Source organism: Papaver somniferum, chromosome 8 (assembly GCF_003573695.1).
Source record: "Papaver somniferum cultivar HN1 chromosome 8, ASM357369v1, whole genome shotgun sequence".
NCBI classification, from domain to species: Eukaryota; Viridiplantae; Streptophyta; class Magnoliopsida; order Ranunculales; family Papaveraceae; genus Papaver; species Papaver somniferum.
The window spans coordinates 73,464,071-73,479,970 of NC_039365.1; the positions used below are offsets into that span (position 1 = coordinate 73,464,071).

General features: G+C 36.9%; 1 protein-coding gene and 1 pseudogene across 2 annotated transcripts; one reads left to right on the plus strand and one right to left on the minus strand.

Annotated features, from left to right (window-relative positions):
- The first annotated feature begins 1,783 nt into the window (after positions 1-1,783).
- On the plus strand, positions 1,784-4,602 carry LOC113301575 (protein GPR107-like). 2 transcript variants are annotated; one of them, XM_026550348.1, is made up of 2 exons: positions 1,784-3,374; positions 4,160-4,602. In XM_026550348.1, exon 1 carries the CDS (start codon positions 1,949-1,951, stop codon positions 3,269-3,271), a length of 1,323 nt encoding a protein of 440 aa, XP_026406133.1. In that variant the 5' UTR covers positions 1,784-1,948; the 3' UTR covers positions 3,272-3,374; positions 4,160-4,602. The 2 variants fall into 2 exon arrangements, with proteins under 2 accessions (XP_026406133.1, XP_026406134.1); XM_026550349.1 differs by having other exon boundaries at positions 4,163-4,602.
- Positions 4,603-15,184: 10,582 nt separating this feature from the next.
- On the minus strand, positions 15,185-15,284 carry LOC113307113 (annotated as a pseudogene).
- Positions 15,285-15,900: the final 616 nt, after the last annotated feature.

Sequence of the window (15,900 nt, forward strand, 5' to 3'; positions counted from 1 at the left end):
AATTTTCATTGATTACATAAAATTAAAGACGCATCTACAAGCTTAATCTTCTGTAAATCCAATCTTTCTATAAGAAAAAACTTCCAAGGATTTAAGCTTTCTTCAAAAAGATCACTCGGTAAAGCAACATTTGATATTTTTGTTGAAATATTTTCATAACTAATACCTTTTCCTTTTGTATTGTTTTCATCAAAAAAGTGGTTTCAGGATAGGAATCCCATAACCACATGAATTAATGACTACAAATCATTAATGAAACAAAAATAGAAAACAAAACTAATCAACCAGCCAGCTTAGGCCTTGTCTCAGACAATAAGCATCTCTATGTCAACTTCAAACCCTAGTTATACATCAAATTACGTACTGGAAGAGAACTACACCCACCATCAGCATGATCCTCTATAGCAAGGAAGATCACTAAGATGTGAACAAAACATCAAAGTCTCCGGCGACAGCTAAAGCATGACTAGCAAGACATTGGGGACCAAGACTCATTCCTCGCGATGACATCCAAAGATCCTCAACTATGATTCCGGATACTGATGTCTTGTCTCTCTTCAAGTTCGTCATAGTTAAAATCTTCTCTGCGATCGCAATTACATCTTGGGGGTGGTTATAACTATAGGGGATCCGAGTACTTATACAAACTAAAGATGTGAAGATTAGAAGGGATTCCTTCACTGTAAGGGAATGACCCACTTATCAAGGGCTTACACTAGGATTTACAAACTAATTCTTGGGTTTCATGCTAAAGACACATGTATCGAGGTAAGTACCAAGCACAAGACGTGTTCAAGTCCAATCTCTACTCCATACATATACATGAGAGCACTAGGATTTATGTTGGGTCAAAACGAGTAATTTCTCCTGTATCCAGACATGCTTCACACTTCGGACTACTAACTTGATGAAATGAGACCAATGAGTAGAGAATCTGATGCAGATCAGAAGTGTTTAAAAGTGATATTATTACAACAAAATAAAAATTTGAATATAAGTGATATAATTGGGTATAGATAATAGAAATTGGTTGATCTTGAAAGAATGTCTTTTTATCTAGACCTCATTAATTTGACCACAAAAATAACGACTATAAGAATAGGTATGATTTTATCTAAACCTCGTTAATTCATTCACAAATAATTGCTGTAGATGATACCAAATAAAAAACAAAAAAAAGTAAAGTAAAATAAAATAATGGCTATATGAGATCTGAACCTCGAGTATCTCCGATCCGTGGAGGTATCCCCAAATGTACCCCTTAAGAGCAACTGCAATGGTGCGATCAAAACCAAAGATCAAAGATCAAAAAATACGATCAAATTTGAGTTTAGTATGCGGTGTCACACTATGGTGATCGACTATATTTGATCGAGCGGATTTGAAATGTTCGCCCCACTTTTTCTGTTTTTTTCTTATTCATGGGGCGGTTGATGAAATGTCCGCCCCATTATATTTTTTTTTTGTTTGTTTGTTCAGGCGGATTTGAAATGTTCGCCCAATTTTTATTTTTATTTCTTATTCATGGGGCGGTTGATGAATTGTTCTCCCCACTCCATACGAACATTATAACTCCGCCCCATTCCAAACGGACATTATAACTTCGCTCGACCAAATTTGGTTTTGGTCTTGGTCCCAGACCAAATATAGTCCGAAATTTGGGTTTAGTCTGGAATTTGATCTTTAGTCTGTTCCACTGCGTCATGTTTTTTTGACCAAAAATTTGGGTTTGGTCGCCCACTGTGGACGCTCTAAAGAAAATAAATTCCGATTCTTCTCCACGTACGAGGCAAACGAATACAAAACCAGTATCGAATCAAAACCCGAAGGAACCGACATAAGCTTCGTAAACATCAGTGTGAGAGAAATCTTGAGTTCTTGAGAGAAAATCGAAATCGAGTAAGAGTGAGAGGGATTTGATCGCTAAAACTTCTCAGATCTCACTGCCATGGCGATTTCATCAAGTCTCTCTCATCTCTTTCAAATCATCTTCATCATTTCCCTTTCCGTCATATTCACTTCTTCTGAGATTCGTTCTTCTGAGATTCGTTCTGATGATAGATCAATCATCCCCTTTGACGAATTCGGTTTCACACATACAGGTCGGTTAGAACTAAACGTAAGACATATTACTTTATCGAACCCTAACCCTGAATTAGATCTTTCACAAATAGGGTTTTTCTTAAGTACAAGAGATTCATGGATTCATGTTCTTCAGCAAATTCAAGATCTCGATATTACATGTGCACTTCAATCAGAAGTTGTTAAAGTTGTATATACTTTTGATAAACTCAAAGGAGCAAAAGAATTAGGAATTGTGTATTCTGAATCGGAGTCTAATCAATTTACTCTTGTTTTTGCTAATTGCTTACCTCAACTTCAAGTATCAATGGATGTTAGATCTGAGATGTACAATCTTGATGGAAAGAATAGTAATCGTGATTACTTATCTGCTGGAAAAACTGTTCTACCTAGGGTTTATTTTCTTTTCTTTTTGGCGTATTTTTCACTATCAGTTATTTGGGTTTATTTTCTATACAAGAAAAGATCAACAGTTTATCATATACATTACTTTATGTTAGCTGTTTTGATATTGAAATCGTTGAATTTGCTATGCGAAGCTGAAGATAAATCATATATTAAACGGACTGGTAGTGCTCATGGTTGGGATGTTTTGTTTTACATTTTCAGTTTTCTGAAAGGAATTACACTTTTCACTTTGATTGTATTGATTGGTACTGGATGGTCATTCTTGAAACCCTATTTACAAGATAAGGAAAAGAAAGTATTAATGATTGTAATCCCTCTTCAAGTTGTTGCGAATATTGCTCAAGTTGTGATTGATGAAAGTGGGCCTTACGCTCAAGATTGGATTACATGGAAACAAGTTTTTCTACTCGTGGATGTTGTTTGTTGTTGTGCAGTGCTTTTCCCGATTGTTTGGTCGATTAAGAATCTCCGAGAAGCTGCTAGAACTGATGGGAAAGCTGCTGTGAATTTGATGAAATTAACATTATTCAGGCATTACTACATTGTTGTTATTTGCTACATATATTTCACAAGAGTTGTGGTATATGCATTGGAGACAATTACCTCGTATCGATACCTTTGGACTAGTGTTGTAGCGGGGGAGTTAGCTACATTGGCTTTCTATGTGTTTACAGGGTATAAATTTAGGCCTGAAGCTCATAATCCATATTTCATGATTGATGATGATGAAGAAGAAGCTGCAGCTGAAGCTTTGAAACTTGAAGACGAATTTGAATTGTGATTATTTCGCAATACTGGAAAAATGACCAAGTGTGTAATGCCTAGGATGATTATACTGGGACATCAATGTGTCATCAAGGATTTTGGAAGGTTGAGCTAGCCAGGTAGGAACATGGTATGTTTATGTACTATTCTATCTTTTAGGGATACCATAATACTTCTGTAGTTATGTGTGATCTTTCACTTATGTTATTCTTCGTTTATCACTGTATTTTTGTACTCGAACAGCTTGGTTTCGTTACTTTGTCTGTTTGTTCATATGTAACGCGTGAAACCAATATACAATCCTTTTGGCATACTCTTTCTATATGTTCGCTATATACATGCATCAACACTAGATTCCAAGAAGATACGGTATTTTGTTGTTTAACTTTTTATAGCCCTAGATTTACATCATAATAACTGCCCAACTCTTGCTAATTATTATTACTTCTACATAAGCTGCTGTCATGTAGAAAAGCAAAATGTAGCCACAAGATTATGAAATGCTTTTAGGATCAGTAGACTGTTTCTGATGGAGGTTGAGAAGTTTGGGTTCTTTCCATAAGGAGGTATATGCCAGTTTTCCATTTGAAAAAGAGATTATACGCCGGGTAGAATAGCACTAGCATGAAGAATCTGTATTAGAGTGCCCTACCTTCTCCCGGAGGGCAAATAGTTTCAATGATTTTATGAGTCATTTTTTCTGTTTATTTCCTAACTCTTTATTAGAAGTGTACCGCAGTAGGGCAGGCTTCTGGTTGCCTAGGCTGTTCAAAATAGCACTAGCACCAAGAATGTGTATTAAAGATGCCCTACCTTTTTTTTTGGAGAGCAAATGGTTTCAATGACTCTATGAATCCTTTTTTTTGTTTATCATCTCTAACTCTTTATTGCAACTACGCCACAGTAGGGTTGCTTCGGGTTGTCTGGGCTGTTCGTCATGGTTTGTAGTGCAGGGACCAGGCAAACAATAATTGGAAGTAAAATGCTTGGAACGAAAAAGAGCTTGGTGTACTTGTTTCAGTTTGTGACCATCTAGCCTTCCCCTGGTGGAAACTTCGGTAGCATGCTCTGCGGAAAATTTTGACTGCACTTTCTTGAGAAAAACTCTGTTGCAATAAGTTGTGTTTGAGATTCATGGAAGATCAGTCGTCTGAGGCTCTGAGCAAGGGTATGCAGTTGTGATCTCCAGCTCGGTTCTTTATTAGAGTGATGATCAGACAAGTCTATGTTGAGTATGTTGCGCTCCTTCCGTTTCAGGAATTACCATCACTTTTTAGGCTAAATTGAAAATGTGATGGTAACTCTTTCCTGAAACAGAGGCAGTATTATGCTATAGCGTTTTCTTAACCAGCATTTTGATGCTCATGAGCTCATCCTCATGGGTGGTGTCTCTTTTTCCTTTACTTTTTTTTCTTTCCTTTCAAAAAACACCAAATAGTGTTATGAAGAAGCCTCATCCTTGCACTAAAACTGTTAGAACTCTATATCGGAGAATTAGTTGTTGCCATTCCATGGATCCAAATTAAACAAGTTGAGATTAACACTTAATTGCTAACAACTGAGCTTAGAAACCTTGCCTTGTAGTCGGGGGTCCAAAAATAACATTTCTAAAACGGGTTAGTTGTTTTCTTAACTATTCTAACGGTCGGCGAGTTATAATCTTAAAGGTGTCACTATCCATCCACCAAAAACCCGTCAAAACAAAAGTAACACAAAAACCCCAAAAAACAAAATTCTGATGAAACCTTATAGAATTGGACGAAACCAACCAATTTTTGGTTTCATCATAAAATTTGATGAAACCAATTTTGAAATTTGGGAGTTTTTTTAAGTTTTTAAAATCTGGGGTTTTTATATCAATTTAGGTAAGATGGAGTTTTAATGAATCCCAACATTTGAGTGGGGTTTTTGTACCACAAGTTTGGTCACCTTGGGTTTTTATGAATCTAAAACAATAGTGGGAATTATATAAATGACCCTCCTTTTCAGGGGCTTCAAAATTACCCTTATGAAGCAACAAATATACACCTCTCCATCCAAAGCCCATCAGGGGTCCATTAAAGATTCAACAAGATTACAAATATACCCTTCATATATATTTATTACGAAAAATGAGTCATTTGTCCAAATATTTTTAAAACATGGTTCTAATGGATGAGTAAAAATTATTATGGGCGAAATGGACAAAAAAGAAATAGCAAGGATGGAACTGGATTCATCCTGGCTTAAACTTAAAAAATAGCGAGGATGAAACTGGATGCATCCTGATGTAAATTAAAAATTAAGAAAAAATATTTGAAAATGGGTAGGATGAAACTGTTTACATCCTGGCTATTTTAACATTTTGTCCATTTAAACAGTATCAAAACCTAGATGTCTTTTTCACCAAGAAATTGTTTATTTTGGTCTTTTTAAACAATTTTGTGTATTTATTATTATAAAACCAAAATTCAGTTATCAACCGAAAGAAAAATAGAAAGAGAGAGAGAGAGAAAGAGAAAGTGACGCCGTTCTTCAGCTGAAAACAGAAAGAAAAATAAATTCGAAAATCTTCTCTGAAATCTAGGGTTTTAATCTCCAGAAAAGCTTCTTCTTCTACTGAATCTCTTTTCATCAATTTGATCGTTCGTATCTTTTAATCTCAGATCTCAAAGCAGTTTCTTCATCAACAACAGATTCAACAGAAATTTCTCGATCTGTTTTTCTGCAACAAATTGGTAATGGTGATTCGTGATTGAAGATGAGAAGAAATTTATAGAATCTTTGCATGTTTGATTTGTAGTTTCTAAATCTTCATATTTGATTTCAGTTTATTTGTTTTCTCTGTTGCAGAGATCGAGATTTTGGAAGCTTGATTCTGTGTTTGATTCTACTGGATTTATTGGTTCATTTACATATTATTTGAATTCGAGATCGTTATTCATCTCCTAAACAGGTATTCTTCAATCTCCAATCTCCAGTTTTTGAATTTTGAATTTTGTTTGTTTTACTTAGATCTGCTCGTGATTCAAAGTTAGATTTATAATTAATTTTTTCTAGCTTCAATGTACTTTGCATGAACCAGTTCTCGGTTTGAATTATTCTGGATTATTTCATAGTTTGGATGAATTATTAGGAGAATTATTTGGATAATACTCCTTGTTGAAGAATTATTTTGAGAATACTGATTGTTGATGAATCAGTTTTTGTATAATTAGAAGTTAGAAGTTAGTGAAATCAATTAGAAGTTACAAGTTAGTGTTGATAAACTCAGTTTACATATCTAACGTTTGACATTGAATATATCTTTCACGAGGGGGCGCAGTGATCGCAGTCGTATGCGTCAAAAATAATTTCACTTTCTCACTTCAACTAGATGTAAATATAGTATGTGATAAGAAAGAGTTCGTTCCCACAGAGAGGCTTTTGTTGTTAAACAATTTCAGTTTCTTAGAAACCAAGGTTTTTTTTTTATTTTATCAAAGCAATAAAAATGAATTGAAAGCAAATGAAATAAATGGAATAATCAATAAGGAGGAGATATTGATCATGGGATAGTATCATTCACAAACATGTATTTTCATCAATGACTAGAATTGATATTTTGATCTCTCATTTATTAAAAGTCCTAGGATACCTTGATCGCAAGAATATCCCGCTAATTCCCTGATTTCATCACAACCACATTAAAAGATGCATATGTGAATTCTACCTAGAAAGCAACCTAAAGTGTAAAAGCAAAATTAAATTTAACTCCCTAAAAGCAATAAGTTTTATGGAATAAGTAGGGCTGCACATGGGCGGGTATAAGCTAAAACCAACCTCGCACCCACAGACTGCGTTTTTTTTTCATAACCAACCCCGCACCCACAAACAGCGGGCGGGTTTTGTTACCCGCCCGCTACGGGTTGGGCGGGTATGGGTTTAAACGGGTTTAAACCCGCTTTATATTCAAGTATTTAGAGTAACTTCTATTCTCCTTGATTAAGTGAGAAAAAGAAACCAAAACCCCCAAAATATTCATATCTAGGAAGTTCACAGATGAAGATTAAGTGTTAAATCTGTTGATTTTTCGATTGTTGTCGATTTCTGGTGAAGATTCGAAGTTGTTGTTGTCGATTTCTGGTGAAGATTTCTGGTAATTGTCGTTCGCAGGTGAAGAAGAAGAACTGAGGAGGAAGAAGAGGAGAGGCCGAACAGAGAGAAGAGTGTAGAAAGTGAATGAGGGTTATCAGTTATCCTATCTACTAGTATTAGGGTTTCATAATGGACGACTAGGATTAGTTTTATCTAATGGTATATAATCTGCGGGTTTTTTGGGCGGGTATGGGCGGGTATTAGCTTAAACCAACCTCGCACCCACAGACAGCGGGTTTTTTTCATAACCAACCCCGCACCCACAACGGGCGGGTATGGATTAAAAACCCACGAATTTAGCGGGTACGGGTGGGTTTGGGTATCGTGGGCGGGTCTTGTGCAGCCCTAGGAATAAGACTAATCAAAGCAACCGAACGTGTAAAAGTACTAATCCGATTTAACAAAGATTATGATTCATATGTGACTAGTAGGATATATCACTACAAGCACTACTCACATCTATGCTACTTGTAATCAGGAATTTTCATTTTTTCGTATAATAAAACCTAATCTAACAGTAGAAATGAAGACCAATCTAATTGATTCCGGACTCAATCAAACTAGCACTCAAATCATGCAACAATATTAATAATGAATCATAAACAATAAAGTTGAGACAAAACTAATCCATTGATTTAAATATCATGCTTGAGAAATCAATTTTTATCCCATAACCAATAATTGTGTTTAGTTACTCATAATAATGGAGTTCATCATAATCATTTTCATAAAATAATGAAATGAAAAATAAACAAAAAGCAAACCCTAGTAGAATCGCCGCTCTCCTCCAAAACTCCAAGTAGAAAATATACGTCATCTCCCAAAAGAAGTAGAAACTTTCTCCTTTTGTAGCTTTTCATCTATCCAAAACTAGGTCTTCAAAGCCCAAAGTCCAAGTGGTCCAACAAGCCCATAAGTGAGAAAAACTCATGTGAAAGTATGTCCCAAAAGTAGTCGCCGGACAACTGGTAAAATGGCCGGAACTTGGCCGAAAAGTCATCTCAGGTAACCGTAAAAATCACCGGTCAAAACTGTTCAAGGGGGTCAACTCGGGTCAACTCAGAAGTCAGACCGAGTTGAAGTGAGTCAGATGGTCTAGTCAGACCTGAGTCAGAGCTGAATGCTTTTGCACGGCCTGAACTTATGCAGCACAATCATTGTGCATCACCAACTCATATCCAGCCATGATGGCTGTGCATCCTTCACAGCTGCAGCTTCAACTCTGTCCATCCAACCATTCTGTAACTGCTCTAACTGCATGCCTTTAGTTCTACCCATTCAACAACATCCACATAACCAAGTCACAGCCATTAAAATCTCCATATCCTATCCTCAGTTGCTTCAGACTGCAACAACACCAAACCACCTGCTTCATTTCCACCATAAGCTCAAGCCAACAGTTATTATTTCCATTTCAACTCCCAGATGCAAATACCACCAAAACACGGTTCCATTCCTGCAACAGCATTCGAGCCACATTCCACCTGCTGTTCCTTGTCTCAACTTCAGGTTCAACAGTAACTCTGGCCCTTACCAGCACCAACACAAGCCTAGACATACATCTATCTCCAGTAGTTCAGTTACCACCTTCTTTTTCTTGACACCCATTCCACCAGAACTGTTCACACGAACCAACATCACCAGATTACCTCAATTCATCTCAGCTTCATTTTAGTAATCCATTCAAGCCACAACCTGCACTTCCATACAGCTCATACACATAGTTCATCACCACCATTTCAGCTTCTATATCTGTCATTGAACTCTACCATCTGCATTGAAGCATCATCACTCCCTTGATTTCTTCATTTCCAGCACAATTCATCATCATTTGCAGCAACACATAGCCTGAACCTTCTCCTTGCACATCTACAAGACCACATGCACTTCAACAGCTCAAAACCAATCTCTAAAGCTCTCACTGCAGCAACAAGTCCTTGCCTGCAACATCTTCATTACATTGCAGAGTCTTGCAGCATTACAGCAGCACCACCTTGACCCATTGTATCTTTACAGCATCAGCTCCTAATTCCACTTCAGTCCACTGCACTGCAATCTCTTCCTGAGTTGTTCTCTATCCTTGAAAATCCCCACAGCAGATACCCATTCTTTCAATTGAGTTCAAACACCACAGACTGCTCCAACTCACTATCAATTTTGATCCCTAGCTTCTAAAGAAACCTGTTGACATTCAAAATCCATACCAAGGAACCAACTCCCTGTAAGTCATGGCACAATTATCTCCACCAGATCCATCTGAAATAACCCATCAAACCCATTAACAATTCTTCCTCAAAATCGACAAGAACTTCAGCCGTTAATCCCGTGGATTTCATCTCTTAGGCCTCAATCTCAAATCCATCGAATCCCATGAACATCTCCACTGATATCATCTTCTTCTTCTCTTTAGAAACCCTAACATCATTTTCTTCTCATTACAGCACCATCATCAGATTCAACACCATCAAACCCAATAATCCGACAAACCCATCTCCTAATCTTCATTACTTCCTCCATTTCCTTGACCTACTAGTAGCAGCGGATTCATCTTAGTTCTTCTCGCAATAAACCTTCTTCCTCTCTGTAAATGCTCAGATTCACCACCACAATCTTCTCGTGTAATATATAGATTTAATTCAAACCAATATTCATCTCCGATCAAAACTTCATGGATCTCTGAATTACTCTCGACTGCGCCTCTATTTCCTCAAGTCTCTCAGTTTCAGACAGACACAATAATGAGGAGAATTCTCTAGGTTTTGAAGGCTGTAATAAATAAAATTGATATTGGCACCCTGCACTCCTTGATAAGGGCCACAAAGTGATATTTGGCTTGTCAGTTTTAGAGAACTGACTGCCTACTCTGTTTTCTTGCTTAATTGTCAGTTGCGAGGAACTGACGGATATTCTTCACCTCTTTTGCTGCATCACTTTAGCTGGCTCCAATTATCACTCGCCGTGAATTGACCTTTTTGCCTTTTACGTTCCAAATGTACGATTTCTTTTTCTTTTGATCAAAAGGACTCCATTGCACCTAATATAAAATTAGGTGTTTTACAAGACCTATCAAATTCCCCCACACTTAGACTTTGTTAGTCCTCGAGCAAATGAAACAAAACTTGTTCTAAAATATACGTACAACTCTCGTGAGGGTTTACTAGAGATATACCCACACAACCTACTTTTCCAACTTACTAGTTCTCCGAAATGATAACATCCAACGCTCTATGAAGACATAGAGATTCTGCACTAGTCATAAGAAGTTAGACACATAAATGAACACAATCTCATCCTTAAAAGTTGAGAGAGAAATAACCATCCCTTTTCGAAAGAAATTCGGGTTCGGAGTGATCAAAAGTCTCGACTCTGCCTCACAACAAAGGGTTTTATGAAGTTGCTCTCAATGATAAATAGCTTTTTATGGGTCACACATGTGTCCAGGTTGGAGTGAAGAGAGAATCCCGCGACACCTTGAATGGTAGGAAGGCAAAAACCCTCCAAATTGTTTTGAAAACCCACATCTTTTATCATTTTGAAAACCCTTTTTTCTGACGATATCTAAGAAAGGAAATCAACCACTTAACGAAGGTGGGAATATGCTTACTTACCTCATTATCCGTTCGGCTTGCAGTTAGCACCACTCTCACAGCATCCATAGAAATGTCTTTGGTCTTCAATCCTTGTCGTCATCTTCGTCTTCGGTCTTCAACTCTTGATGATAATTCTTGAACTTCGTAGAATCTTGACAATGTGATTCTTTTCCTCTAACTCCTTGTTGCTTGAAACTTCATTATGAATATTTCTTCTTCCATTGGCTTTATTAAATGAATACAAAACCAAAAATGACCTAAACAAACCAAAATATGTGCAATGAATTATTTATTTTATTTATTTATTTTATTTATTTATTTTATTTTATTTTCTTGTAAGATGCAAAATAAATAAAGTAAATACAAAATGACAACAAACAAAATACTTAAACTAATGATGAACCTAATAAAATTTTCTCTTGTCTTTTTTTTGTTTTTGTTTTTTTTGACAAGGGACCTAGCATAATGATGACCATATCCCAAGTTTTTTTTTTTTTTTTTGAGACAAGAGAAAATAAAATACAAACTGACAAATAAGAATAAAATAAAAAAATGCAAGTACAAAAACCATGGTGTAAGTACTTTACCGCTTGATTTTTCACAACTTGTATGTCTCGATATCATAAACTTCTTGACTCTCATCTTGATAATCTTCACTCTTGTACAATAGTCTTCAACTTGTAAAAATTATGCTCCCTGTCTTGTTGCTTTACTTGAATCTGAAATCTTCTTATTTATGTACTATTGCTTGTAAACCTTGAACGTCTTCAACTTTCCTTCGAATTTTTGATGCTCCTCTTGTTGATGATGATGGTGTTTCTATGGACCTGTTGGTGTAGAGAGAGATAAAGTGGATGGTGCTAACTGCGAACAAGATTACAAGTGGTGTCTAAGTTAGCAATTCGATGTCACCATCATAATTGATAAAATAGCAGTCAAGAGATCAAAATAGTGCTTCTATTGGTGGGAGGTTGGTGATAGGCATATTTTTGTGTCTTATGTAATCTCAATTGTATATATTATTAGTGCTCGATTTTATATTTATTATGGCTTTTTATGTCCCTGTAGGTATTTTTGGAGAAATAAGCTTTTGCGGCGAAATTGGCTAAAAAAGTGGTTTTTGCGCTCGTGGGAGAAAATTACTATACGGACTCTCACTTTGGATAAGGGGTATCCATTTTCAGGCAGCTGCTAAAGGGAAACCACTGCTGGATAGGGGGAGGTTATCATCTCCGTTTGAAAAATCAAATTTGGCGGGAAACTTTTCTACCACATGTGTAATTGTCTGAATGTGATTTGAGCGATATTTACTCGGATTTTCTGGATCAGTTGGATTTGATTGGGCTTGTTATGAGTTAATAGGGTCAGTAAGGATATCCAGTAGTGAAAAGAAGGCAAGTTTCACTGAATTTCCTAAAACAGAAGACGTGAGAGGGACACAGATATTCACGGGATTGTTTGGATATTTTAGGAAGAGATATACTCGGATATTTTCCGTAGTTTGATTGCTTCGGGGTACTGCTGTTGCAGCCGGTGGTGAGTCTGAGGAGGGGAAATAAGAGCTCGAGTCTGTGTGACAAAGTTTGGCAGTTGATTTTCGCGACAACAAAACAGGGGACGTGAAGATATTATCCGGTGTCGGGTTTGAAAGAAGGAAAGATACGTGAGAGGAAAGAAAGAAATATTCTATACAAATTTCATTCTATGTTTAGAGTTTGTAAAGAGCTGGAAACCGCATAAGAGAAGAACTAGAAAAGGAAAATTTCCGAGACTTTTGCCGAAAGAAACCAGAGTTTTCACCAAGATTTGACTGGCATGTTGAGTATATATAGGGTGGTTAGAGTCCAAGGCCAAGGGAGGAGAGTTTGGGGGTGAAGCAGAGGAGACGTCGGAGCTGCAGGAGAAGTTGCAGAGTATCTTCTCTGCTGGTAAAGAAGAAGACGAGCTGAAGAACATAGGACCCAGTTGGACAGTCGCAGAAACCGTGATCTATACTTTCAAACTCAATAGCTTTGTAACAATTTTTCCAACAATTATTCTAAGTTCACAACAGTTCTGTTAGGGTTCTCTATAACAGTGGGTTCTGTAACAATTATAACTGTTACAAACACACTGCTTTATACCTCTTCTTCAATAAAACACCTTTTTGAGCTATGGATTATTATTTTGAGCGTGTTTTCACCATGAAGAGCTAAAACCCAACACTGGGGTGATGGAAGAAGCCATTCTCTACGCGTGTGGTAAATCTATTTAATTCCTTTATGACTTTTGCACTATTTTAAATTGATTCATGATTTTTCTTAATTGATTGTGATTTTGTTTGATGGCGTATGCTTGGTATTAGTATTTTTGATATGTCATGCTTGTGATTTACAGTCAATCTTTTATAAAATCTACCTTGACAAAGAATAAAGAGTAAATATTTATTATGTTATGAGCTATAATTTTCTGGAATTGATAGTTGAACCACATGAATATGAGAATCGGTGGAATCTTGAGTCTCAGTACCTCTCGATATCGTGACAGTATTTTGTATATATTTTCTAGTATTAAGTCTAAAATCAATCTCTACAAGTCTTTGAACGAACTTTATTTACCACTTGAAAAACTACATCAATTTTTGGCGCCGCCGATGCGGATTTGTATTAGGTTTTAGGTTTTAGATTTATTTTATTTCTTTTAGAATTTTTGTTCTCTTTTACGCCTTTGGTATTTTTTGATTCTTTTCAGATTTCGAGCGAAGCTACAAGGAAAGAAAAAGTGCTATAAAAGGAAAGCATCGCCAAAGAAGGAAAGAAAAGAGGAATCCGAAAGGAGTGAAGAAGAAGATTTTGTATATAGTTATTTTGGTTTATTTTTAGAAACTGTAAATAGGGTTTTATTTTTTGTAATTTTTCTTTTTATTTTTGGACACTTTTTGGACTTTATTTTTGGACTGGGACATTATTATTTTTAAACCCTACGGAAGGGTTGGTTTAAATAAAAACTGTGTGCAGAGAAGGACGGTGATTATGATATCGCCTCGGCCCCTCGGGTTCGTACATGACATAGGAGTCGTGGCCCGAGTCGACTTCAGCGGTTCTTCACCCGTCTGGTACGTGAGGTAAGTTTTTCGAAACACCCGCGAATCCCCTGTCAGCGGGTTTACTGTATTCCTTCGTTTGCATATATACTGAGGACTTGAAAACGACTGCTTTAATTTCCTAGTAAAGGGCAAGGACTGGCCATACAAGATAAGGGTTCGGATTTCATCACCGTTCTCTTCTTGCCCGCCTTAGGAAAACGAAACCAAACGCGAACCTAAGCCTAAAATTTTGACTAGAACGAGACCGATAGGGTAACGAGCTTAATAGGAAAGTCGTTCGAAAAATATTGGTTACTCTTTTGAGCATACTTCGAAGTTCATGATAGTTTCTGTGAGTTGAATGCGTGACTGTGCCGCCTTGTAACCGGTGAGGCCTTGGGTATCAAATCTCCACTGAGCTTCCCTCGCCTCGATTCAACTTACTTTGACTCGGATTGATTCCAGAGGGGTTTGCTCAGATTGTAACGAGTTCCTTTTCGAAAGAATAGAAGCTGGTCTAGAAACAATCTAAGTGGAACTATCATGCTTTTTGTTTGCTAGAAAATTAGGTTTGATTTGGTTGAGTCATCCTTGTTTTGTGTTTGCATAGAATTCCCTACCTTATTCTGTTGCATGCCTGAACGTAAAAGAGACGCCCTAGGTAGATTTGTTAAAGAGAAACCTAGTAGTTCTAAGCGTCTTGATTACCTCAATTTAGAAAGTCCGATTCGTGAAGATTCCGTTTGTGAACGTCCGTTTGAGGAAAGAATCCCTGATAGTCCAATAGCGCCAGAAATGGCAACTTTGAAAGCCTTGTTGAATCCTACTAGGACTACTCGTCCCTCGTGTATCAGGTTGCCTGAAACTGAAGAAAATTATGAACTTAAGCCTGGAACCTTACAGTTGCTCCCAATCTTTTTAGGAAAAGAAAATGAAAACCCCTATTTTCATGTTAGGGACTTTGAGGAAATTTGTAGTACCCTGAAAATAAGAAACCTTGATGATGATACTTTAAAACTCAGGTTATTCCCCCTTTCCTTAAAAGATAAAGCCAAGTCGTGGCTGTATAGTTTGGCTTCCGAATCAATTGAAACCTATGAACAACTTACATCTGCCTTTTTGAACAAGTTTTTCCCTAGGCACAAAACCTCGTCTATTAGGACGCAAATCTGCACGTTTACACAACAGGAGGGAGAATCTTTGTATAGGTATTTGGAAAGGTTCAATGATTTATTATCCCAATGTCCTCATCATGGTTTAGAAAAGGTTAGGTTAGTTTAGATCCTTTATGAGGGTTTAGATTATCCCACCACAACTACAGTAGAGTCCATGTGTACAGGTGGGTTTGAAAACCAAACAGTTGATGATGCGATGACATATTTGCATGAAATCTCCGAAAAGACCCAACAATGGGAAAGCAATAGGGTACCCCAGAAAACAATTCTTCTAGGAAGAGGAAACGTTAATAGGGCAGAAGGAAGCTTTGAATCATATGTCAAAATTGCTGCTATAGCGAAAAGGTTAGAAGCTTTAGAAGTGGGTCACACTAGTGGTAGATTGGAGCCTTTTTGGGAAGGCCAGAATAATGAAGAGCAAGACAATGCTCTCTATAATAACACTAGGTATGATAACCGTCAGAAGTTTGACCCATATTCAGAAACCTATAATCCTGGTTAGAGAAACCATCCGAACCTTTCATGGTCTAAGGGCCAGAGTCTAGGTCAGTTTAGTAATTCTAATGCTCCCCCAGATTTTGGTTACACTAAGAATTTTTTCTTCATCAGGCCCAGAAAATAAAACGACTAGCTTAGAGGAATCTATTAAGATGTTAGCAAAAACTCAGAATATGTTAGCACAAAGCCAAATTAGTTTTCA

What these genes read in the sequence shown, in the direction of transcription:
- LOC113301575 (XM_026550348.1), top strand. Translation starts at nt 1,949, where the DNA reads ATGGCGATTTCATCAAGTCTCTCTCATCTCTTTCAAATCATCTTCATC.